The sequence below is a fragment of the Cydia pomonella genome, chromosome 1, assembly GCF_033807575.1.
Source record: "Cydia pomonella isolate Wapato2018A chromosome 1, ilCydPomo1, whole genome shotgun sequence".
Lineage (NCBI taxonomy): Eukaryota > Metazoa > Arthropoda > Insecta > Lepidoptera > Tortricidae > Cydia > Cydia pomonella.
Window position 1 is genome coordinate 36,426,563 of NC_084703.1, and position 27,485 is coordinate 36,454,047.

General features: G+C 38.4%; 2 protein-coding genes across 2 annotated transcripts; one reads left to right on the plus strand and one right to left on the minus strand.

Annotated features, from left to right (window-relative positions):
- Nucleotides 1-6,223: 6,223 nt before the first annotated feature.
- Nucleotides 6,224-11,908, minus strand: LOC133521952 (uncharacterized). The gene is made up of 2 exons (XM_061857087.1): nt 11,033-11,908; nt 6,224-6,744 (listed from the first exon to the last, which is right to left on the minus strand). The coding sequence occupies exons 1-2, from the start codon at nt 11,906-11,908 to the stop codon at nt 6,691-6,693; spliced, it is 930 nt and encodes a 309-aa protein (XP_061713071.1). The 3' UTR covers nt 6,224-6,690.
- Nucleotides 11,909-13,493: 1,585 nt separating this feature from the next.
- Nucleotides 13,494-26,669, plus strand: LOC133521780 (golgin subfamily A member 4-like). Its single transcript, XM_061856850.1, has 8 exons — nt 13,494-14,024; nt 16,985-17,057; nt 17,946-18,094; nt 18,286-18,384; nt 22,141-22,335; nt 22,625-22,708; nt 22,790-26,026; nt 26,173-26,669. The coding sequence occupies exons 1-8, from the start codon at nt 13,941-13,943 to the stop codon at nt 26,194-26,196; spliced, it is 3,945 nt and encodes a 1,314-aa protein (XP_061712834.1). The 5' UTR covers nt 13,494-13,940; the 3' UTR covers nt 26,197-26,669.
- The last annotated feature ends 816 nt before the right edge of the window (nt 26,670-27,485 follow it).

The following is a 27,485-nucleotide window of genomic DNA, read 5'->3' on the forward strand; positions in this document are numbered from 1 at the left end:
CAACCGCGAGGGTAAACTAGGCCTTGTTAGGATTAGTCCGGTTTCCTCACGATGTTTTCCTTCACCGAAAAGCGACTGGTAAATATCAAATGATATTTCGTACTTAAGTTCCAAAAAACTCATTGGTACGAGCCGGGGTTTGAACCCGCGACCGTATTGCAAGTCGCATGCTCTTACCGCTAGGCCACCAGCGCTTTTTGTGTGTGTTAAATTTGTTTATCAAAAAGTGGCGCCAACTAATAGATCAAAGGCCAAAAGTTTTGGCGGGTGTTTGGCGGCATCGTTCCGAGCGATGGCGCCACAACCTTTAGCCGATGCCCGGTAAGATACACTTTTTTATACGGATGAAGTTATACCCAAACACACCCAACTCCTCAGTAGAAAAAGACACAAAATTATTATTTTTTATGGGAGATCTACCTTTATCTACTGACTGGTGTGATTCAGTAAGAAAAGTATTTAATTAAAAACAGCCATGCGTGCAAACAGTGTTTATGGTATGGCACCCAAATTGTATAATAAATTACCCAATTCAATAAGAGAATCTGAAATGCCTGTATTTAGGAAACATTTTACTTATTGGACTTTTTAGTACAAAATGCTTTTTACTCTTTAAATGAATCGTTTGACCATATTCCGCATAGTTATTAAATTTAGTATAATGTAGTATACATTAGATTAATTTTATTTATGAATATAAGATTTGTATGCCCGTTAGCTGGCTGAATACACTGTTCTTTGAAATGTATTTGATAACATCCACTTGACTGTATTCTAACAAATAAATGATTTGATTTGATTTGATTTGATTTGATTTGATTCAGTTTATATGTCATGGACCAAGTGATAAATTGGGCATTTTTCATAATGCCCGGGCATTATGAAAAATGCCCAAGTTGAGATAGCAATGTGATAATACTAAAAAGCAAATAATTAAATTGCCCGGGCATTATATATACTGCCTCTTACCTATTGGGCAAAGTAATAAAAAAACATTTTTCAATGCTATTATTTTTAATTTCAACATTAAAGTGAACGTAAAATTCCTTCGTTTCCTAAGATGCATTTAGTCCATTGAATAAAAAGTTCTAGAGTGCGTGAGTTAGTAACGTAAGATGTTTCTTCGGAAACATGTCAAGAGTCCCTAGGTAATAAACATACTAAAACCCCGGGACACTAGGAGGAGCCCCGGAGTGGGGGGAGGGGGGGAAAGGGTCCATTTTCTCATTTTTCGCTTAAATCTCAAAAACGGTACATGTTAGAGAAAAACTTTCAAGGAAAAGTTGAAAGGCCATAAAATTATCTACAAGTTGTACCTAAATCATTTTTTTCTATTCCCAGCCGTTTCTGAGTTACACGCAGTAAAAAATGATTTTGGCTCAAACAATTTCCCCATACTACATACCCATGTTTATCACATCAATCGATCAAAAAATATTTCTTTCTTCCAAAAAACTCAAATGTGCAACTTGTGACCGGTACTGATAGATTGCTCTTAATTAGGTCTATAATTGGTAAAATAAACACATTCCTCCATGGAAGCCTTTAGGAGGAATCGATTGTCAAAATATTATATTAGGGTAGTTTGAGTTACTGAACTTGATCTTTTTATTTTTTTCTTCCAAAAAACTCAAAAGTGCAACTTGTGACCGGTACAGATAGATTGCTCATAATTAGATCTATCATTGATAAAAATACCAGATTCCACCACGGAGGCGTTTACGGGGAATTGAATTTTATTAGGGTAGTTACGATACTTGAACTTTTTATTTTTTTTCTTCCAAAAAGCTCAAAAGTGCAACTTGTGACCGGTACTGATAGATTGCTCTTAATTAGGTCTATCATTGGTAAAAAAAACACATTCCTCCATGGAAGCCTTTAGGAGGAATCGATTGTCAAAATATTATATTAGGGTAGTTACGCAACTTGACCTTTTTATTTTTTTTCTTCCAAAAAGCTCAAAAGTGCAATTTGTGACCGGTACCGATAGATTGCTCATAATTAGGTCTATCATTGATAAAAAAACCAGATTCCAACATGGAGGCGTTTAGGAGGAATTGAATTTTATTAGGGTAGTTACGATAACCCTAAGTTGGTAAAATAAAGTTTTCGAATTGTTCACCTTTCATGGGATGTAGCTCGAAAACGGCTGGGAATAGAAAAAAATGATTTAGGTACAACTTGTAGATAATTTTATGGCCTTTCAACTTTTCCTTGAAAGTTTTTCTCTAACATGTACCGTTTTTGAGATTTAAGCGAAAAATGAAAAAATGGACCCTTTCCCCCCCTCCCCCCACTCCGGGGCTCCTCCTAGTGTCCCGGGGTTTTAGTATGTTTATTACCTAGGGACTCTTGACATGTTTCCGAAGAAACATCTTACGTTACTAACTCACGCACTCTAGACCCCCCTTGGAGGGACTCATTCAATGGACTAATTTACCTATGATTATATAACTAGAAATATAACCCAGAAGAAGCCTAAAGATGCTGCTACAAAACAACAACCCCTACAATACAACCCTAGAAGATCCGATACTCCAGCATCGTGGCGCCGGTGCTGCTTAACTGGGTAGCGGTGGTCAAGGGAATCACCGCGGAGTTGGGCCGAACCGTCAACGCCAATCCGGTGAGGGCAGCTTTCGGTTCGAGCCCAAATCAGAAGAGGAGTACCGTACGGTGTTCAAGCATTTCGAAAAATTGGACAATGCCGCAGAGTGGAACGTCTACGAGTTAGACTCGGAGAAGAAGATGAAGGTGGCGCTCCAAGCTTTACCAGCAGACACACGCCACTAGACGAAATCAAGAACGCTTGCGTTGACTTCGGATTCTCTGTAGAGCACATCAAGCAGATAAACGCAAGAGAGGCCAAGCCGGGCTGCGTTTACTTCTTGCAGCTCGCGGCGTTTAATCTTATATGTACATCTATAGCTCTATATAAGTTTGACAGCCAATCCCTGGCATCCGTAGTTATTGCGTGCAGATTTTCATGCCTCCCGAAAAACGTGTCTTTGGGCATTCTTCCACAATGTGCGTAGTTGTTTGGTCTGGCGCGCCAGATTCACAGTTTGGTGAGTATTTGTAACCCCATTTGTGGAGGTTGTGTTTACAGCAGCTGACGTCGGACCTGATCTTTCATGGCTCGTCTACACCGGGTGGTTATTTTGTTGGATTGATCTCGATACTGTTGGAAAACTGGGTTTGTGTGCAGTACGAGTGCCAGTTTTCCATCCATTCCAAATTAACGTCGAAGAATACTGGGCCCTGGATTTGGGAGTCTGACCAGATAGGTCTACGAGATTTGAGGCGTGCGTTAGAGAGGCTACCCAGTGGTTTTTTTTTATGTTTTTTTATGTAGCTAACCAGAGTCCTCTCCTCCTACTGTAACGTTACTCTCTAGGGATTATCTCCTCTAGGAAAGTTGGCAGGGATAAAAAAAATACTACCAGCTACGTTAACAAAAAGTATTTTATTATTTAAAAAAACTAGAATTTTATAAAAGGGTCGTGGAACTCTATGGCCGGTCTTAAATTTGCACCCGGAGTGGTACTGCCCTGGCTGGTCGAAAGGTCCGCAGCTGGTGGGTGTCACGACAGCGCAGAAGAGGAGCCGAGGCGACGGCGGGCGAACGACGAGGGCTCCAGCCCTGCCGTCGAGGTGGTGAAGGCTCGATGGTCTCTTCGACCGGAGATCATTTTTAAAAATAACGACGCACCCTGTAAATTTCCACGTCTTACAAACGTGTTCCTGCTCGCTCTGCTATTGTGAACACCCTGTGATGATGATGATGATGATGATGGGACCATGTGTAAGCCGGTGCACCATGAGCAGAAAGCATGTTTGTGTTCACAAGCAGAGCGGAGTCACAAAAGCGAAGGGAAAGCACAGAGTAAAGAAAATAGCAGAAGAAAGAACAAATAAGTGAATTTAAATAACGGAGCTACTTAACGCTGAAACTAAGCTACTCAAACATTCAACACTTTGCACTTACCAATACGTGGGTGTGGGATTAACTATAATGCGCGAAAGCGTCGCGGATTAATTTAATAAATAATAATTATAATTGTCCGCGCTCACAAATATTAAATTTACGAATTTAAAAAATCTTATCGGGTGTGGCGCGGACTGGCTGCCCTGGCGGTCAACGGAAGGACAAGGCGCTCGCCCCGCTGCATCTCGAACTTTCCATGACGTAGTCGCTGGACCGGCCGCGAGTACAGTCGTCAAGGAAAAAATATATTATTTAGAGTTGGGAAGATAATATAATTAAAACTTGTACTTAATTAAAAACATGTACGTTATACGTATACGTACAACGTTACACTACATGGTTAAGAGGATGAACCTCGCCACAGAGAAGGCGTTCGATAAGGTCTGGCATCAGGGCCTGCAACCCAAAGCTGTCAACGTCATCGGCCCCACGTCGAGTCATACACGTTGTCAACTCCTTCCTCACCAACCGACGCTTTCAAGTGGCAGTTGACTTCGCGGGAGTCCCACAAGAAAGCTATCTATCGCCATCTTGTTATGCTTGGTACACCGATGATATCTCGGTCGTTGGCCGCGTCAAGCTGGGTCTGTTCGCAGACGACGCAGCGTACTACGCGTCGTCCATCACACCAACCCACGCCTCACTGAAGATCCAGCGCTAGCTTGATATCCTACCTGAGTGGTTGACCAAACGGAGGTTCTAGGTGAACGTCACCAAGACGCAGCCGCTCCTCACGAGAGCAGCCCATACGAGCAATTAGTAGGCGAGGAGATATTGGGGCAGCACATAGCAAAATACCTAGAGGTCACACAGGGGCATCACAACGGAGCAACACACGGAGGAGTTAGTGAGACGGGCTATAACTGCGCATACCCTGCTTCGTCTACTGCTCCACAGCCGCCATCACCCATACGCACAAAGCTGGGGATCTTTAAGACTTACTTGCCAGGACTCTCCTGCTAGGAGACGCTGAGTCTTCAAGCGATTGTTAGAGCGCCGCCAAAAAGGGCCAGAAATGGCCACCTCAAACCCCCCAGAAAGGGAAGTAAAAAAATGAAATTGATTTTTACTAGGTATAATTCGAAACTGAATGACAAAAATAAGATCCGTCCGTATTCGGTTTTAATACAGTCCAAAACTAAATAAAAGCAGTGAGCGTTATACAGTAAACAGTGAATCATTTGATGTCCGTACGTTGCTATCGCGGACTCTGGTTGGTCAAGGCGTGTCACGCGTTTGTTTTCCTCCTCGCACTTCATCCAATGTATCTTTATTATCAAATTGCCCAACGACCACGTAGCAATATTCATAATGACCAGACAATGTGATAAATAATGAAGTTCAGATAATAATTTATCACTTGGCCCGATATGGCTTGCCATTATTCATAATGCCCGGGCATTATATATAATGCCCACATTAATCACTTGGTCCATGACATATACACTCCAACACAGTCATTTTGTCATGAGAAAAAAAGCGTTTTTTTTTAAATGTAGGTATTCGTTCTAAAGAAAATTTTAAATTTTCTACTGACAAATCTTATACCTTTAAACGAGCAATTCTTGTATATATATATATATATATATATATATATATTTGTACCTGGGCGACGGTTATAACTTTTTATTGTAATATGGTGGTGTATAGGTGATAATCTTAACTACATTTTTTTTACTAAATTATACTTGTCTAAAACAATAAAAATAAAAACAAAATAGATAAACTTGAACATATATAAAAAAAAAAAAAACAAAAGTTTCACCGGGCGAGGTTCGAACCCGTAACACTCGCTTCTTACCGTCCGCGTCTTAACCCGCTGGACCAGACGGACAGTGGCCAGCAATACGAAATTAGCGACCATATTCTGCGTCTAAAGAAAAACGCATAAAAACTCGAAAACACGCGTTTTCCCAAACATAAGACTAATCTAGATCGATTGTATACCCCCAAAAACCCCCATATACCAAATTCCGAGATCACAGAAATATATACATATATATACAAGAATTGCTCGTTTAAAGGTATAAGATACGAGTGTTACGGGTTCGTATCTCGCCCGGTGCCTATTTTTTTATATATGCTCAAGTTTATATTAAAAAAAAATATTTTTTATTGTTTTAGACAAGTTTTAGTAAAAAAATGTAGTTAAGATTGTCACCTATACACCACCATATTACAATAAATAGTTATATTATAACCGAGCAAAGCTCGGTCGCCCAGGTACTTTGTTTTATACGACGACCAAAGAGCATATATTATATAATCACTACGTTTCCGACGACTTGGACGACCGACGATGTTTAATACTTTACAGTACACATGGTGCTACTTTATAGCACTAGTGCGAAAATTAGCATATTACGTTACTGCGTCGAACATTAAAGGGCCATATGTACTGTAAAACGTTGTACGATACATGTGCGAATAGGTAATTCGCAACTCGTGTCGATTTAAAACACTCCCTGCGGTCGTGTTTTAATTTATAGCCACTCGTTTCGAATTTCCTATTTTTCGCACTTGTATCGTAATGTACTATAGGGAGCGTGCATGAACTATAGGAGGCAGCACAGGAGCCGTCAGATTTTAAGCGCGAGGCGTAAATGTGATGTTTATTGTTCCAATGTAGGCCACAAGATGGCAGAACCTACTATGCACAAGAAAACACGTGACGTGTAAATTTACATGTTTATTGTTCCGATTCAGGCCAAAAGATGGTAGACCCTCCAACGCGCACGGTCCCTATTCTGTGACACCTGAGAAAAAAAGCAAAAAAAATAAGTTATATGCCTCTTTATCGTTCTTGACGTTATGAGCGAAAGAGATGCAGATAACGATTATCGATTTTTCGATGTTGGCAGCATGGAAAACGTGACCATAGCATAGATATAGTATATTTTCTATAGATAAGCCATACGCGTGCGCTCGTGAACACTGAACATCGATGGTAGGATCAACTAGATGTGCTATTCGCTGGCGCCCGTGAGGGACAGAAGGACGTAGATTGACAGAATCGTGTTTTTTTTTATGGCTTCGCGCTCCTGGCGCATTCAGCCAGACGAGTAAAACGGGGAAACGGAAAATGTAGTGATTATAATAATTATTATTTTTTTAAATCTTTATTTATTTATTGAGGGTTTTTAAATAAATGCCACCCTCATAGTGGCTCTCTAACAAAACTACACCAGTCTAATTTTCACTATTTCTACGTGCTATGATATCGATAACCATAGAATAAAGGAGCCCAGCCTCTTCCGATGCAGGGGATGCTAGGATGCTATTCACTCGGCCGAGGTCATAGGAACAGACATTAAGCAAGCGACGCTGTGCGACACCTCGGCGACATTCCATTGTTATATGAAACACGTCTTCAATTACTCCGCATACATTACAATTGGGCGAGTCAACTTTACGCATCAAAAACGCAAAATTATTCAAAGGAATGTGGCCAGATCGCAATCTAAAGGCAATTAGATCCTGCCTGTTCAACTTACAAAAAGAAAACCATGGGGCTCGAGGAAGTGAGGGTTGAATCGTTTTGTACCATATGCCCTTTGTGCGAGATCTTTCATCGAAATATTCAGACCACCTGTTAAAGCACATATTCTTGACTTTGTATAGAATATCAGTAAACCAAGGAACATTATGGCACTTTTCACTCATTTCGGATGCTTCCCTAGCCAACCGATCCACCACCTCGTTCCCCACAACACCGCAGTGAGAGGGAATCCATTGTAAAATAACTTTCTTTTTGGCTGCGTTCAGTTTAAGTACTAAACGAATTATTGAGTACGCCAATGGAATGCCCCTAAAGACGTGAGTACAGCGGTTCAAATGTTCAAGAGCGCATTTTGAATCCGTTAAAATTACAAATTTATTGTGACTATTTATGCTGTCAATATATGAAAGAGATTCTTCTATTGCGATCATTTCAATGGCCATAATCGAGATATCGTTCACAATGTGTAATTTAATTACCTCTCCGGTTTGCCAATCTAGGAATGCTGCCCCACTGCCCCAAAATCTGTTTTAGATCCATCAGTAAATATCTTATAATAGTCATTATAAGAGTTTGTAAGCATTGAATCGCATATACTTCGTAACTGCGAACCGTCGTACTTACTTTTAGCTTTGTTAATGTTATCAACATTTGATACTAGACAATTACTCAAATCTATATTTGTAACCCAGGTATCGAGTGAAAACATTTCGAATTGGTTACTACAGTATACCGGGGTATCATTAAACTCATTAAATACAAGTCCAAGTAACGGTTTGGTTTTGTTACGCCAGTAGAGGTTATCAAAAGAATTTTTCAAATCCGTCAGAAGTCTAGGTAGGATATTTGTATTAAGAGATTTAGATTTTAATAGCATTTTACCTGCAAGATACTGTCTCCGAATTGCTAGTGGAGGTAAGGTCAATTCTGATTTCATCACATGTATAGGCGTACTTTTTATAAACCCTCCTGTTACTCGTAAGCAAGTGTTTTGAAGTGTGTCTAACCTAGCTAAATTAGTTGCAGCGCTATTTCCAAATAAAAAACTTGCATAATCAAGCCTACTTCTTATCATTGCAATGTACAGTCGCCTTAAATGAACTTGGTGCACTCCCCATCCAGATCCCGCCAGCACTTTAAATATATTTATAAATTTAATGACTTTAACTTTAATTTCATTTATGTGTTTCCCCCATCGCAAGCCTCGGTCAAGCCAAAGGCCCAAATATTTAACGGTATACACAACTTCTAATGCCTGGTTGTTAATTTTAATAGAAATGTTATCTTTTTTAAACCCCCTTTTAAACAGACAAACTTTACTTTTACTCTGAGAAATCTCTAGACCAATGTCTAAAAATAAAGTCTGTATATTATCTAAAGCCTGTTGTATTCTTATTTCTCCCTCAGCAGAGCTTTTACAATGGCAATATAGAACGTAATCATCAGCATATTGTGAAATGAATATCTCCTTCTCAAGAATTTTACAGACCTTCATAGTGGCTATGTTAAATAGTAACGGGGATAGCGGGTCCCCCTGGGCTAAACCGCGACCTGTCGATCTTTCTATAACTAAATCATCTAAGTGAATTTTGAGGTTTCTATGCTTCAAAAAATTCCAAAGGTAGTTGCATACTCTACGTCCTACTTTTAATGAGTCCAGAGTAGAAATTAGCACTGTATTATCGATATTATTGTAAGCACTGTCAATATCTAGGAAGCAGCCCAAAGTTGATAATCCTCTTGTGAAGCCAATTTGAATCCTAGTAACCAGGATGCTCAAATTATCTAAGCATGATTTACATTTCCTAAACCCCAAAGTATTTTCGGAGAACTCTTTATTACGCTCTAGAAGCCACTCGATTCTATGATTGATAATTGCGTGGAAGATTTTGCAAATACACGACATTAATGAAATAGGTCGCAATGATGATACTTGGCTCGGATCTCTGCCCGGTTTTGGGATAGGAATAATGCCAATATCTTTCCACTGACTAGGAACAAATCCGCTTACGAAAAAGTTATTGTATAGGCGCAACAAGATCTTTTTGCCATTTTCTGGAAGATGTCTTATCATAGAGTATGAAATGCCATCACACCCAGGAGAGGTATCCTTGAGTTTAATGCATTTGTTTAACTCCTGTATAGAGATATCGATGTCAATGGGAGACTCATAATCCAAAAGCAAGGGCGAAGGAGGGACGGCGTAATCTGGAGACAGCGTACATAGTAGTTCCTCAGCTAGTACTGGGTCAATGTACTGTCGAGGAGACCTGTAGCCCTTCATCCAGGACATTTTCCTCCACATCTCGCTCGAGGTAGTATTTGAATCGACTGAAGAGCATAGATCTTGCCAACCCTTTCGTATAGCTCCACACAGGTCATCATGGGCCTTAGAAGTCTTGTCCCGTAAAATTTCTAGGTTTCCTGGAGTAGGATTCCTACGAAACATGGTTAACGCCAGCCTGCGTTGGGCTATAGCTTCTGATAACTATTGGTTCCAATAGGGTTTAGGCTTAAATGCTGACTTTGCATTATTATTAAACGTATAATATGGGATATGAATATCTGCTATTAGATTAATGAGATGAATAAATTGATTATAGTCTTCTTGATGGTCATTAGAGCTCGTAAAATTTTCGAAGTGTTCTTTTAAATCTTTTTTATATTTTTGCCAATTAGCCTTTTTGAAATTTCTTTTCATGACAGGGGTGCTGAAATCACATTGATGTTTAGCAGAAAGTTTTATAAAGAAGTGATCGCTCCCTAATGTTTCATTGACTATTGACCAATTAAAGTCTAAAGCTATATCTGAGCTGGCCAAACTAATATCGGGAGAGGACTTTTGTAACACACCGTCGGATAGCCTCATCCAAGTCGTGTCCCCGTTGTTAAGTGTTAACAAGTTACAGTCCAAAATAGAATTGTAAATTAGATTACCTCTTGGATCCGTCTTACACGACCAACTAGAGTGATGTCCATTAAAGTCACCAAGGACTAGGGTTTTCGTCTCACAATGACTAAAGACTTCATCCCAATCCGTTTGACTTGTATTTATTTTACTAGGACAATAAATTGCAACAATGTTTTCAATTACTTGGCATTTCAAAACTTTAACCTTCAGAAATTCGATACCTGCATTACCGATGACAACATTTGATATTAGAGATTGAATCGAATTGTGAACGAGAATCATTACACCACCGTAACCATCATGTCTATCCTTTCTGTAAACCTGATAATCATTAACTCTAAAGCTATAATCTTTTGATAACCATGTTTCACTTACCACAGCAATATGAACTTTTTGTAATCTTAACAATTCTTGAAACGATTTAAGTTTGCCTAACAGACTCTGGGCATTCTATTGGATAATATTTAAACTAATGGATTTACTAGAACTAGCCATAATTAACAAACTGTAAAAAACCTTTAACTATACTTGAGTCTGAAAAGAATCCTGCCGCCAGGATTACCAGCCATTCCACACATAATTTAATTACGCCTTGGATTTTATCTTGGATACTGATACTTTTTAGGAAAATCACCTCCTTTACCCGTCTTAACAGCTCATTAAATGTCGTTTTCCGATCATTCCCGTCTTCGTTCTCGAGGGATTCATTGTCACTTTGAGTGTTAAATTCTATATTCTCCATCTTGGGTGGATCAACAGCGGTTTTCTCCCTTTTCTCGTTTTTGATTTGAATTTTTATTTTTTTATCCGACAATCCAAGCTTGGATGTACCAGGTACTGGATCCTGCACGTTTCGGGTCAAAATAGATTTGTCTCTTCCTTCTGAAAGAACATTACTGTACGATGCAAAACATGGCGATTTATCAGAGACTGGTTGTGGGCTATGCTTTAATGGAGGGAATGACTGACTATTCGTGCAAGGTATTTCTTCCTCCAGAGGTCTTGGTAGTGGGGCTGCGTAAAGGGTCAATGCCTTTCTGTATGTACAGTTGAATTCGGACATCAACTCCCGAAGTTTCCTCTCTTTTTGGTATACTGGGCAGGTCTTCGCCATCGATATGTGGTTACCACGGCAGTTGACGCACTTGAAAGTTGTAGTTACACAGTTGGGATGATCGCCTCCGCATTTAGGGCACACAAAAACTTTGGATGTACAATTTCCAATGCTATGGCCAATTTTCCAGCATTTGAAACACTGAGTCACCGGGTGAACATAGGGCTCTACTTTAATTCGTAAGCCGTCAACGTAGACGAAAGGTGGCAGTTTCGAGCACTTGAAGGATAGCCGTGCCACCTCACTCGGGCACCAACGACCATCGCCTTTATCTCGACGGTTTAATCTTTTGGCTGAAATTACTTTCTCAGTGCAAGTCACTAATTTTAATATATCTTCATCACTATGATCTAGATCTACGTTTCTAATGATGCCATAGCTCAGTCCAATCTCCATTGGCTTGTGTAAAACCCAACCTTGTTAAGAAATGTTTTCACATTGAAATAGTTGATCCATATTATCCTTGTCATTAAATTCCAGTCGGATTTTATAAGGGTTTAAATATTTTACTCCACAAATACCTTTAATGTTATTATCTTTTAAAAATCGAGCCATGGCAAATTGTTTGGGTAATTTTTCTTTATTCGAGATATACACTTGAAGGCAAACTTTGTCATTGTCATCTGGGGCCAAAGGGATGTTTCTTTCCTTTTTCCTTTTCCTTTCCACTATATTCCACTCCCGCTCACCGTCCTCACTCCCATTTCCTTCTTCTCTATGTCTTTTGATAGTTTGCCTGCTTACCTCCATCAAATGCTCTGCATCTTCACTTCTGTAGTAGTCGGAATCATCGTCGGAATCAGTCAGCAGTCTTACCTCCTTTCCCTGTACTATATTTTTAACCTTGAGGCTATACGACGAAATAGACTTTGTCTTTGGTAATTGGTCTGGCAAAATATTACTACACGAAGCATCTTGCCATTTCAGTGTTTGACCGAGGGCCAACTCAGAGTCCTGCGAGTCAATCTGTGGTAAAATAGAAAATGAATTGCTAAGGGCAATTCCCGCTTCCATATTAGCTCCAGTAATCTTGCCACCTGAACTAGACTGCGAGGGACGTGATCGAGAGTTTGACCGGTATCTAGACATCACCTTTACCTTATTTTCGCTAATGGGGATGCGGGATTTAGTCTTAAGGCCGATATCTTGCCTTCGTCTGCGGGCTGAAATGTCGCGGCAGATGTCATTCCGAATAGTTACAAATGCAGCGGGAGACGGCGGGGTCTGAACTGAAGGATCTTTTGTCCCTCCCGGGTCGCCGAGGGAATCATTCTCCATTTATTAAAATTTTAGGTTTCGTAGAATATCTTCACAAAGGAGATAATAAATCTAACCAAGCGCTAAGCTGATAAATTTAATAAATTTTTAAATATTCGCGTTTGACACTGTCAATCAATGATCTATCAGCAGTTTAACAATGATCATGTGATTCAGTGTTGTCACATACAATTTTGCCGAAATGGTAGAACAGGGTGCAAAAATAGGTAGAAATGGGTGGAATTTAAAATGAAAAATAGGTAGATCTACCACTCAATAGAAGTACATTTTTATGATTAAAACGTTTTGAATTATTTATAAGTTTTTAATATTGTGACGTTAGTACACATGTTCATTAAAGAAATTAAACATAAGTTAGGATTTCCATTGTTTGTAGGTAATAAACCTGCTTGTATAATCTGTTTCTTTGGCAAGTTTTCATTAAATCAAATCTAAATTCGGTAGAAATTAGGTAATGTTCCGTCACATGTATTGAGAATTGCTTACAATTGTACCATTTTGAAAAATAGGTAGATTTCAGGCCGAGGGAAGTAGATAGGTAGAACGCAGGTAAAATAGGTAGATCTACCAAAAAGTAGGTAGATGTGACAACACTGATGTGATTATAATTATGCTCTTTGCTATTATTAGGGTTGGCATGACTTGACGTCCCTATGCGTGCACAACCACAGATAAGATAATCACTTGGATGTTGACAACCCTAAATAGCCGAAAGGGATAGTGCCATACACAGCATGATTCGACCGTGAATCACTGTCAAATTTCGGTTTTATAGGAAGTGTCATATCTGTACGGTACTACTATTCTGTGCTTCAGCCAGCGCTTCAGCTCTGAATTTTAGGAAAAAATCGGTCTTGTGTTGAAGTGCCTAAACCTTTTTTTTTTGGGTCTGTGGTACAACGACCGTTATATACAGTCTGTGGTTTGACAGATTATGATGGGCTGGAACTTGCAAAGATATGATATATGTTATATTATGCATGTGGAACTATGAAGTTAATCGCTGGAGTGAAGTAAATAATTATTTCTAATAAATAAGAAAAGTGAATACGGAAGCACTAACAGATATCATGCAAGTGCGGATATATATGTATCATCGTAATTAAATGTTAGACTTGTGAAATCGTTGCATATATTTAAGTAATAAAAGATGTTTAAGAAACTTAAAGATAAATTAGCAGAAGAAGTGAAGTCGTCACCACAACGAATTCAACAATTCGCTCAAGCTGCGCAGGTATTGTGATTGAATAAATATGTCCTCAAAATAGTAAGTTTTCATCAAAACGAAAATTGAACTAGCCCTGCCCTACTTTCCTAATCATGCAGTATTGAGAAACCGTCGTAAGCTGTATCTATCATGTCTATTATAGTTGCAACTCATTAACATAACAAGCTGTGTTTGAAAATAATAAATTTGAATTTCTATAAAATTTTCTTTATTGTCATATATTTTAGGGCAAAGAAAAGGGTCTTTACTTGATGACTAATTGACTGAGCGTTAGAGAAGATTTACAATTCAGTTAGGGTATAAAAGGAGGATGGGCATTTTGGGTCACGAGCGAACAGAGATGACACCTATAGTAAAGTGTAGGTCTTATCAAATTATGCATGCCGCTGTAAGACATTGTCCTTATAAATCACTCTTTGACTTAGTTATGGTACAATTATATAGTACCATAAAATCTGCTCATATATATATTTAGGTCAACTAATATCCAACCATGACTCAACAACAAAGGAAATAGACAGAAGAATTGGAAACGCGTGGAAGAGATACTGGTCTCTTAAAGAGGTCATGAAAAATAGTCAAACAAGTATGCACATCAAAAGAAAACTCTTCAATACATGCATTCTACCAATTTTCACATACGGCTGCCAGACATGGGCACTCACCAAAGCACAATGTAAAAGGTTGAGTATAACTCAGAGAGCCATGGAAAGAAGCATCTTAAAGAGAAGAAGAATTGACAAAATAAGTAACAAGGATTTAAGAGACAAAACAGGATTTACTGATGTGACATACAAAACAAAACAACTGAAATGGAAGTGGGCTGGACATACTATTAGAGGAGGAGATAAATGGAGCAAAATTGTAACACTATGGCATCCTAGAGGACATAAAAGAAACAGAGGTAGGCAATTTAAAAGATGGTCCGATGAAATAGAAGACATGGCTGGAAGGACTAAAATATGGACCAGATTAGTGCAAAATAAGGAAGAGTGGAGAAGATTGGGGGAGGCCTTTGCCCAAAGGCACACAGAATCGGTTATCGTAGATTAAGGAAAAACTATAGATACAGTATAAAAAAATGTATTTCTGATATGAGGCTATAAATAAATAAATAAATAAAAATAAAATCTGCTTAAAAATGTGAAGTTTCTTGACGTTTTCTAAATGGATACTAACGAAACGTCCAGACTCCTTACAGCCAAAAACACATCTTTGTTAACTATACGTAGCTCTGGGTATACTCAACTGAATTGCTTGTCCTGATTGTTCTGATGGCATAGATATTGATGTGTTATATCGGAGGAATTTACACCAGCAAGCATGATAAATACTAGCATCAGCAGGATTAATTGAACTTTGTGATTGAGTACCGGGTTGATTCAGGAAAAAATCAAATGCTGCCATATTTTCGGGGCCTTGAAGGGATTTGAACTGAAGAGTATTTTCTTCGGGGTAACCCCGTACCGGTGGCTGGCGTTCCCCATCCGATACATTCACCGCTCGCATGATCTTTCCTCCAGGGTGAACTCCAGAGGGATTGTTGTCAATGTTCTCGAATCTTCTTTCTGCCATGACGGCATAGAGTACACCAGGGACTTGTAAATGTAAATAGCCTTTATTATTGAAGTGTTCAGTTATCACAATTAATGTAATTAATTTTGTTTCACAACATTGACCTCAACTCGTCCTTTGACGTAGGCCTCCTCCATTTCTTTCCATTTATTTCCCTTTGCTGTTTGCATCCATTTACCTCCTCCTATTCTACTCAAATCATCCGACCATCTAAACTTTTGTGGACCACTCTTTCTTTTATTATATCTAGGGCACCACTCTACAAGGTCCTTTGTCCACTTATCTATGTTTTCTCTCATCATGTGGCCTGTCCAGCGCCACTTCTGTTGTTTTATTATTTTAGTTATTGTTTTTGTTTTTGATTTTTCCTTAATTATGGACAATTTGACTCTGTCTCTAAGTTTTATATTAAGTTCTAAGTTTTATATTAAGTCACAGGGACTTAGCCAAGCGATGCTTGTTACCACCGTCTCCACGAGGAGGTGCCCTGGGTGCAGAAAAGAAGTTTCCCTAGGTATAACTGTTTTCTCTTTAAAGGACCGATTTTTCTAGTATAGCTCTGGCATATCATTGTTTGTCACGAAGAATCCTAATCATGTACATAACTTTTATTTGTGTTCGCTCATGGCCCAGATATCCACATAAAATGCGCATGGTCCTTTGTGTTTGGATGCTCTTCTCTACAGGTCCCAATTCAAATGGGTTCTCATGAAATTATGTGAGCATATTTGATGACTATAGTTTTTTTTGATCATGATGAGATCATGTTGTACTAAAGAATCATGCATTTAATTATTAGTCCTTTCCCCGTTATAGAGGCCACACTCTATTTCATATCTTATTATTTGGATCCAAGTATTTAAGTATTTGTATTTTACAATAGCGTCAAAAATAGATTCATGGCTCTTTTTAATAATCAATAGGCATCAGAGATCGCACGGTAAGATGTTAGCGAGCTTTGTAGTCAATGTTAGCCATAAAATTCAACTCATATTTATACTCATTCATGATTTTAAATTTATAATCAAGGTCAACCTTAACTGACCTTGAAACTAAAGCATTTTAATTTTGTCTTTGAGTAAAGACAAGTATGATGGCATTTTTTTGCGTTTATTTATTTATATACATAACATTTTTCCCTTCTTTAATATACATATTGTTTTTTCTGTAACTTCTTATTTTTAATTTTTATGTACCTACTCTAAGACAAATTTAAAGCATTATTTATAAACTCGTCAACGTTCTTTTTCTTGATTATAAAATTAAAATCACTAATTAAATAAATACATGACAATGAAATACATTTTAATGGTTTTACTTGCTTGGTATAAGCTCAGAGTTGCTGTGCAAACAGAAAAAAATTTGATCATTATGTTGTATATTTGTTACAGGCAGCAGTAACATCAGCATCTAGTAGCATTTCTGATATAACTAACAATGACTTGTTTTCTATTGGAGATAATGGTGAGTTTCATCCATACAACCATATAGTCTTGCCACAGTATTACACTAAGCCACGGGTCACCAAATGGCGGACTCTGCTCCGGATCACCGATCTATTTAAATCTTTGTCTTATTTAATAAAGTTAAGTAGAAACGGACCGCAATGGTCTCTTTATTTTAAAAACTGGACCTGTGGAGAAACTAATTGGTGATCCTGTGACTAATCCATGTTCTGTTTCAGTCTGAAGGCAAAGGGATCCTACCAGGGAGGATGGTTCTGGTCGGGACTCCTTTGATTATTTTGCAGCATTGCATCTGTTGACTTACCCAAGGTTTTCAATGAGAATCAAAGCAGTACTAGCAGGATTGTATAGGAATATTGCTGAACTATTGTACCTTTAAATCTGTTGTCACTTTCTATCAAGTGGATCTAAGGTCAATCGCTGATTAGTTTTTAATAATCTGCACATGAGCACCTGTATGATCTTCGACTTACTAAAACTAAAATTTTAATAATTACATTTACTTTATGACAGTTACATAACTTGGACCTGTCATAGAGTGATTTTGCTGTGGCAACTACCTACTGTGGTTTGATGTATCCCAAGATAGGAATATACAGGAGAATAATAACAATTAACTATAATAATACACTTATTAACAGTAATAAGTGTATTATTAAGCACAGGCTTAGGAGCCTTATCTATAAATATGGGTTGGGTGTTATTAGAATGTATTCTATAGTTTTGAACTTGTCAAATCTAATCTTTAATAACATGACATTGTGAGACAAGGCGCGTGTTATTATTGAAACTGAACAATGCATAATGAATTAATACTGTTTCCTGTGGCACGTATCTAATGATTAGCTGAGGTGACTGATGTTTGGCGGTTATTTTCTCCTTCCAGATATTTCTCAGAGTCGTTCCGTCAGACCTTCTACTGTATTAACTAGATCTGCTGAGCAAAATGTGTTTCAAGATGTCGCCCTGATGCAATCATCTTCCATCCAAGCAAGCACAGAAGAGATTGATTTCACGCCTAGACATGAACAAAGTGTAAGTTTTATAGATATCTATTTTTTTGCTAGTGTGAATGTTGGAATTTCTAAATTTGGCATCTTTATGTTTTTCAAAAGCACATTAACACTTATGATACATTAAACGCCGAATGTTACGATACGAATAACTTTACTGGGTATAAAAAACAACTTAAACCCTTTTAAGCCTACTTTTTCATTTTTATGCAGGAAAGTCAAAATCAGAGGCGATTGTCTAATAGCTCTTTCGCCAGCGACGTCTCATTCAGGTTACCAAACTATGAAAGCCCCGCTCTGTACCACTTGCAGGTGAGTTTCATGGTTTTATTTGAACTACATTTAGTAGGCACATATTATGCACTGGACGTACTCGGCGCGCCCAAAACAGCGCCGCGTGCGTCCAGTTTGCGGCCTAATGGGTATTGGGTACATATTTCATTTGCATTCTTTTTGTATGTACAGTACAGTAAAAAAAAATAGTACAAAGAAAATGATATGGTCAAATGTTACATTTACTGGCAACTGATCTGTTACTGTTTCTAGAGGAGTTTGGTGTTCTTAATTAGTCGGCTGCAATTTCCGAACATTTATAAACAGGTCATTCTGTAATATTTTATAGGCTTAACGGGTTGGAATCACATGAGGGCCAACAAGTCGGTGTGGACGCCTTGATGTGTGTGAACACAATAAAGGCCCGGCCACACCGGCTGCGTGTGCGTAGACGTGCACGTGCGCTAAAATGTTTGAGCAGCGCTCACATTCGACACGCAAGCTGCGTGACCAGTGCCGGATTAAGACATTTTGGTGCCCTAACCATTACTAGACCATGGTGCCCCCTCATCAAGATTACATTGAATTTTCTTGGTAAATTGAGTGACGTTTATTGCCGCATTACTGCTGAGAATAGAATTTTCAATCCGTCAGACCATTTTATCACGGAAATTGACAGTACTGTAGCAGTAATGTTCCAACAGTAGGTAAGGTCAAGTGTATGCAATTCGATTTTTTCGATTTCGAGATTTTTTCGAATTTGGACCTAAAAATACGTGTAATCCGAGTTTGCTTCATTCCAGGTGTGCATAAATGTTTCCTCTTTTTCAGTTTTTTGCTTATAAAACGAAAACGGTACGGCCGACGGAAAATTTGTTCTAATTACGAGTATTATTAAAATTGATATCTGAGGATCCGAAATGTAATTTAACTATGTTCTTGCAATAAAATAAATTGATTGATTTAAGGTACCTTAATATGTATTCGTAGTAAATTGTAAAAAAAGTCGTCATTTTTTATTTTTGGTAAAATCATGTTAATAATCCGAAAACGCTTCCTTACCAGTTTCTGATCCACCAAGTGCTATTGTAATTGACAGTGGGTTCCTTCTACATCGAGTGGTTTGGCAATCCAAGGGACAAAATTATCTCCTAAGGATCCCAAAATGTATGCACACCTCCTGGGATAGAGCAAACTCGGATTACACGCATTTAGGACCAAATAAATGTATTAAAACAATTTCCAGCTTGCTGGGAATTAATTCCTCAAAACGCTATTTTTGGATCTAATTTGATTGGCCTAAATCGTGAAAGTTTAAATCAGTATTTTTAAAGGCAAAGTCTAAGGCTGAACGCACGGAGCGTTCGATCGGCGCTTACGGATGCGGCCAAAGGTCGAGCTGGAAGAAAGCAAGGCTTGAATTTGACTAATGGCGAGGTATGAATAGCTGGACGTCCGGAGCGTCCGATCGCGGCGCGTTATCAATGTTATCATATAATACAACCAATGGCGAGGTGTGAGCGGCAGCCCAGCTGCGAGAGAGGACAGCATGGATTTGGATCCATGGCCAAGCGAAAGTGAGGCAGTTTGCATAAAGTAGAAGGCCTGGCGTCGCATAAGACCTAACGCCGAACTGCAAAAGAGTGGCTTGAAATCGAACCTATGTAATCACGGTCCTCCTACTGCTCGGCCTTTGGCTTAACTCGAAAGCGCAACTTGAAAAGATGCTTTTGTTTTTCGGCCTTCGCGGGGCCCTTTATAACACTTAGAAAATTAGGTCGCAGGATCGTGGCTCTGCAGCAACTCGGCCTGGCCGACACATCTGGTGTGTAAGAGAGCAAAATACGCTACAAAATCGGTAATCTACGTCGAGAAAATCGGCTGGCCACAAGCCCGACGGTAAGATTTTTTGGCCATGAGCTTTGATGGCCTCCGGGTAAGGTTGGAGATGTGCTTACGTGTCCTCACTCTCTTCCGACCTTTCGTTATTAGATGGGTACTTTTCTTCTTCTTTGTCAGGGGCTATGTTAGGCTCTACAGCCCAAATATCACTGCGACCATTCCTGATCTATTGTGATCGCCACCTACTACAACTCCCGATCCAAACCTGCAACTTCAAACAACTGCAGGATCTTCTTGATCTCGAGAGACCCTAACTCCTCCCGACGCAATGTGTGTCCGCCCAGGATTGAGTCACGAGTGCGCATTAGGCAAGGTCACGTTTCCCCATAGTGAGCATGTGCTTATTTAGGCCGCAGTGCCCAGTAAGCACCCTTACTAAGTTGCGCAGTTGGTTCCTAGACAGCGCTAAGGCGTTCGAAGCCGCCTTTTTGCTGAAGTCCTTGATAAGCGCCTTGGAATGATTCAAGCCTGTAGTTTCTCTCCAGAGTTGAATGGTTTTGTAGTGATAGTAGGTCTTTAGGGTGAGCCGCGTTAGGCTTTTGGGAATACCACAAAAAGGCTCAGGACTGAAGGTCTTCCCCTTAGCCCCTGCTCGCGCGAGTTCGTCGGCCTTTTCGTTTCCCGCGATACCCGCATGCCCCGGGACCCAACGTAGAACAACCTTGTTCCTGGCTCCAAGGTTGTTCAGTAGCTGCCTGCAGTTCTCGACCAGCCTTGATGTAGTAACATCAGAGGTTAGGGCCAAGAGTGCCGCCTGGCTATCCGAATGGATATAGCTTGTATTTTTGCCGTAGTTGCATTGCAGGTTGATCGACGCACATTCTAGAATGGCGTATACCTCTGCCAGGAATATAGAGCAATAACGTCCTAGGTTTAAGCTAATGCCCTTCCTAGGCGCTTCGCCATATACTTCAGATCCGGATTTGGAGCCATCAGTGTACCACCTCAGGCTTCCTTTCCACTTAATTTGACCGTTTAACCAGTCCTCCCTTTTGGGGAGTTCCACTGAGTAGAGTTTGTGTGGACAAAATTTGGGTGCCATCGTGTCGGACGGCATCCCAAGAACAGGAATATCGTGTACTGATTCCCTTAACAGTCTCAGAGTTTGCGATAACCAGTTACCTCTCCTCGCGCCCGCTATTCTAAGCATACTAGATTTCGCCTCCAATTCCAAATGCAGGTGAAGGGGCGGCAGATTTAGTATGGTCTCTAGGGCTGCCGTCGGGGAGGATGACATGGCTCCAGTGACGATAACACAGGCAGTCCTTTGCAGACTGCTAAGCTTCGCCACAGATGGGTACTTGCACACGTATCAAAAGGTTTCGTGTACCTAAGTACTACACGACGACTGCGATGCTGATGTAGCCTGCGCTTTTTTTTACTACGATTTTGGTGCCCCCCTACACGTGGTGCCCTAAGCAAGTGCTTATTTTGCTTAATGGTTAATCCGGCACTGTGCGTGACGTCTTTCATAAGGGTCTATATATTACAACGCGCCCGTGCACGTCTACGCACACGCACCCGGTGTGCCTGTGCACAGGTCTTAAACGTGTTTAGTTTTATATTAAGTACTTACATGTATCTAGGTATGAATATAAGAAGGAATTATAAGAGAGATAGGTATATTTGTTCTTATAAGGACCAAGAGGCCGATATTGACGATAAGAAAATTGTATTCGAGTATTTCCAAATGGCCTTACACATCTAGCCGGGAATAGAATCTGTAAAAAGGTGAAGTCGTATTATTGCGACCTGCTGGTATAAAAGCACTAAAAACGTCAGAAATGTGAGTCAAATTAAATGTTCAATTCTGATACCCTTGACTTCATTCGCAAGTTCTACTAACCTTTGATAGATTTCTCCAAAGTGTCCATATTTCATGTGTTTTTTTAGTCGGACATGGAAGTATCGGCGAGTGAAGCGGAGGAGCGGGGATTTTCTAGCGGAGCCAGCCTGGACCGCGTAACCAAGGAGCAGCTTTATGCCGCGTACAAACGCACGCAGCAGCGCTATGAGAAGTACAGGACGCAATACGCCGACCTCGCCCGACATTATAAATTCTTGGAACGGGACAATGCCAAGGCTAGGGTAAGAATTAAGTTGGTGTCATGTTCGTTACACGTTACAGAGCTTGTTTAGCATTAGACTAAATTATTAAAAATAAAAATGTATGAGTCTAGTCTATTGCCAGGTAATATTACCTGGCAATAGACTAGACTCATACATTTTTATTGGTAATATTACCTGGCAATAGACTAGACTCATACATTTTTATTTTTAATAACTACCAATCCCCAACTCCCAATACTCGATATGTGAATATTCACATATCGAATATAAGCGCACCATTAATTTAACGAAATTCGTAATATTTCAGAGTGTACTGGTTGAGACTCAAGACAAAGCACTAAGGCGGATATCTGAATTGAGAGAACAATGTACTCTTGAACAGAGTGCCAAGGTATGGTACCTGGTATTGAAACCATAATTTACAAATTTGATCGTATATGATTTACATGTTGTATATTATAACATTTTACAGGCGCATCTGGAAAAGGCATTACGCTTGGAAATTGATGAAAAAAATATGAAAATAGAGGCACTCCAAACAAAGATAAGATGTATTCAGGATAACACTGAAAATAAGGACTCTAAAAACAAAGAAGAAGTTATCAAAGATCAGGTTAAAGAATTGCAATTGATTGATTTTTCGGGAAATAATGACAGAAAAACATCTGGAGATGATGGTGTAGATAATATGTTAATCAACAAGACTGAAAAATTAGAACAGTTATTGAACAAATATAAAGAGTCATTGAAGCTATCCAAAGAAAAAAATGCACAATTAACGACTGACTTGCATCTTCTGACCACTGAAATAGAAAACAAAAATAAAGAAAATGAACAATTAAAACATAGTTCAGAGGAGTTGGCAGGGACTCGAAAGAAAATTTTAGAATTACAAGAAAGCAACGAAGAAATACAAAATAAGTTAAATACTTATGAGTTTAATCAGATGAAAGAACAATCTGCGCTCGAATTAGATTTGCAGAAAGCTCTAGAAGAAATAAAACAACTACAAGGTAAAATTGAGGTATTCAATAAGAGAGAAGAAGAATATGCCATATCCTTGGCGGAAAATAAACTAAGTATACATAAAGAATTAGAAAGTAAAGAAGCCGAGATTAAATCGCTTAAAGATCATTTGACAGCATGTAAAAATGAGGTACAGTCCCTTAATATAGTAGTCAATGACTACAAGAAAAGTATGACATCACTAGAGGATGAAAAGTGTAAACTAAATAGTAATATTAGCGAACTGAATTCCTTTAAAGCCCTAGTTTCGGAGAAAGAATCACAGATTAAAGAGCTAACACTGAAATGTAAAAATATAGAGCAGGGCAAAATCAAGGCGGATGAAGAATGTAAATGCCTACAACTCCAAATAAAACAAGAAACAGCTGAAAAATTAGCAATGATTGATAGAAATGCTTACTTAGAGACAAAAAATACAAAACTAACTGAAGAAAACTCTAAAAAAACATCTCAAATAAATGAGTTAGAAACTCAGCTGCATGTTTTAAGAAAAAATAACGAAGAACGAGAAAACCGAACAGATCAAAATAAAGTTCTTGAAGAGCTTGAATCCTGGCGAAACAAGTATTATACTTTAGAATTGGAAATTCAGGACGAAAGAGACGAGTTGGTGAAATTACAATCAGAAATAGAAAAACTATTGCAAAATCATGAAGTTTCTCAATCTCGTAATTTGCAACTTCTAGAGACTGTTTCAGAACTCACTGCAAAAAACGCCTTCCTAAAAGAAAATAGCAACCAAATCAACAATAAGTGTTCGGCATTGGTTGGCGAAATATCAATACTTAAAAATATAGTTCAGGATACAAGTGAGGACGCAAAAGTTATGAGGCAAAGCAACGAAAAGTTACTATCACATTTAGGAAATAAAGTGTCTGAATTGATCAAAGTGTCAAATAATGATCACATCGGAAGTTTTAAAGCAACTATTGAGAAACTTCAACAAGAGTTAGCTATTGCACAAAACAATCTCATTAAGTTAAAACACAAGTTTGATACAGCTTGGAAAGAGTTAATTGAGTGCCAAGAAACCAATAAAGATTTGAATGAACAAATACAATCGCTACTGTCAGATAAGACTATTATGGATACAAATATAAAAAAAGCTGAAGATAGTTATCATGATACCCAATCCCAGTTAAATCGCGTGGAAAATGATAAATCAGTTTTATTGACAAAAGTTACTGAGTTAGAGATTTTAAGTACGTCTCTTCAAAGTACTATCAGTCGTGAAAGAGAAGAAAACTCATCATTACAAGAAAAGTTACTTCTACTGGAAAAGGAGAACGACAGGTTGTTACTAAAACTAAAACAAGCTGAGGCTGATAATGATGATTTGAAAACTAAAGATTCAGAAATAGAGACTTTAAAATCACAAAATGAGAAACTTTTAGCTAAGAGCGAAGTGGCGGATGAAAAGTACGCTTATATTAAGAAATTAGAAGATGAAGTCAAGCTCTTGTCCCAAGAAAATACCTTGTTAAAGAATCAGTCACAAAATATTGCTTCTAATCTTAAGACACTGGAGGTGGAAATAAGTGAAGTGAGAAAGTCGCATTCAGAAATTGAAACCGAAAAAGACCATCTGAATACCATAATAAGGAAACTGGAAGAAACTGAAATTGCTAAAAAATGCCAGACAACTGTGGACGTTCAAACGGACGATAGCAGTCTTTCCTTAGACTTGCTTTTTGAGGAGAATAAAGTACTAAAAGATAAATGTGAACAGTTTAAGCAAGAAAAAGAAAGCCTGTATGAAAAGCTTATTAGTGTTGAACATGATAAAGATACCTTAGTTGCTGACATTGAAACACAAAAAACGTATACATTGGAATTAGAAGAAGAAAAGAAGAAAGTTACTGAAGTCAATTATGAACTATTGTCAAAGGTATCCACCCTCGAAGAGATATGTAGAGATAAAAATGATAAAGCGAAAAACGATTCTGAATTAGAAGACACTAAAAGAGAATGTGTTACACTTAAAGATGAAAATCGACGTTTAACCTCTGATATCGAAGGGCTGCAAATGCACCTTGCAAAAATATCTAAAGAAAATAGTACTTTGAACGATAAACTACGGGAGTTAATTGCGTCAAGTGAACATGTAGATAAAAGTGAAAACATTTCATCGGATTTTGTCGAATCACTAAATGATAACCAGTCTGACACAGACAGAATTCATGAATTGGTAAGAGAAAACATGTTGCTTGTTGAAGAAAACTTAGAATTGAAAGATCAGTTGCGCTTACAAAACTATGGTGAAACTTCTAACAATAATTCAACAAATACTGTAGAAAATAAATCAGAACTGGAAATCTTAAGAGAAAATTACAATATCTTGCTTGCTACAAAGACCAAGTATGAGAAACAATTGTCAGACTTGGAACTCATTAATAGGTCGATTAATGTAAATATACAGAATGTACAGGAAAATAACGAGAAACTCAGACATTCTAACGAGAAGTTAGAGAGGCGATTGGACGAAGCTCTAGTAAGCTTAAGGCATTTGCATTCTTTACAAGAAAATACCGAATTAGAATATTTGCGAAATGTTCTTTACGAATATTTAACCGGTTCAGGTACACATTCCATTACACTAGCAAAGGTGTTAGCAGCTGTAGTTAAATTTGATGAAATGCAAACCAACATAGTTCTGCAGAAAGAGAAGGAACGCCAAGGCTTGGTAAGTTTATTTAATAAAAAACACAATTAATATGTTAATTCAAATTGTTTGATAAAATAGCTAAAAAGGTTCAATTTTTATTAAAAAATAATAATATGGTACGCAAAAGTGCCTTGCCCGTCTCACTGTCTGTTTTTCTTTTCCAGCTGCGGCAGCTTGGCTTACTATGATATCTATGAAGGATTAAGGATGAATAAGAAAATATTTCAATGTGCTTTGAAGATTAGTGCAATGTTCTAGTTAAAATATTTTTTTTTTAATTTAAAATACACAACTTGTAAATAGTTACAGTGGCCCCAACGACACAGATTTGTTTATATTAGATACGAATGTTATACATTTATAAACAATTATTGTATAAATATCAATTAGATAGGCGCAGATATTGCTGGTAAACTATTATGTCAATATCGTCTTATTGTTAAACCTTCCCCTATTTGCACGTTGCCATCCCCACTTTCTTAGATTTGTAAATTTTATCACCATTTTCTAGCACTATCTGCAACTTAAATATTCTAGTTACATTTTGTCACCATTAGCTAGTCTAGGCATACATTCTGTTAAACGTTAATTGTACATAACAACTAAGTTATTGAACCACATTTTATATATTAAATCTATTTTATATATTAAGACAAACTAATCACGAATTTTAAATACGTACTGATTATTCAATTTTATCATCTATTGCGTATTTACGTACTTCTTAATAGGCGGGTCCACACAGAGCGATCATTCAGGAAATTGCCTCGCGTGTATCCTCGCTCTGTGTGGACTCGCCTAATGAAGCAGCGAAGTGCCTCAAAAATTTGCAGGACTTTTTCACCCCCTCAGTAAGGAATTGCGACCCCATAGCTTTCAACATTTTCTGTAACAAACAATTTTTTATGTATCGCGTAGAGCAGGCCTTATTTTTAACATTTTTTTATATCCAGAGGATCAATCATTGGCTTGCCGACATTCAGTAAATTGCCTCGATAGCCTTGGAAATTTAATTCATAATGGGATGTCCCTGAAGTAAAGAGACAAATTTATTTTCATAAAATGTAGTTATCAGGTAAACGATAAAAGTTATAATTTTGGTTGTAAGTTGCAAGAAAATTAATTCAATTATTAGATTGATATCGCTTTTGCGCCCACAACCTCTTAAAAATATTTTTTCTTAAATTGTTCGCGGCCCGTCACCTTACCGGCTTTTCACGATTTTGCAGCAGGTAATCCGGCCGGATCCGGTACTTTTCAGGAGCGGCCGGATCCGGTAAAATAAAAAAAATGCTTAAACACAGCATATGCTGTGCGATTTGGATGAGCTAAAGGCAACAGATGAAAGGTCTGTACCCCTAGTGTAAATAAATTCCATTTCCAAACGTGACGTACGCGTTTGCGTTTAGTCTCATTTTGTATTGGATTTCGAAAGAGCGCGCCAAGCGGGACGTTTTGGAAACTCAAAATCCTATAC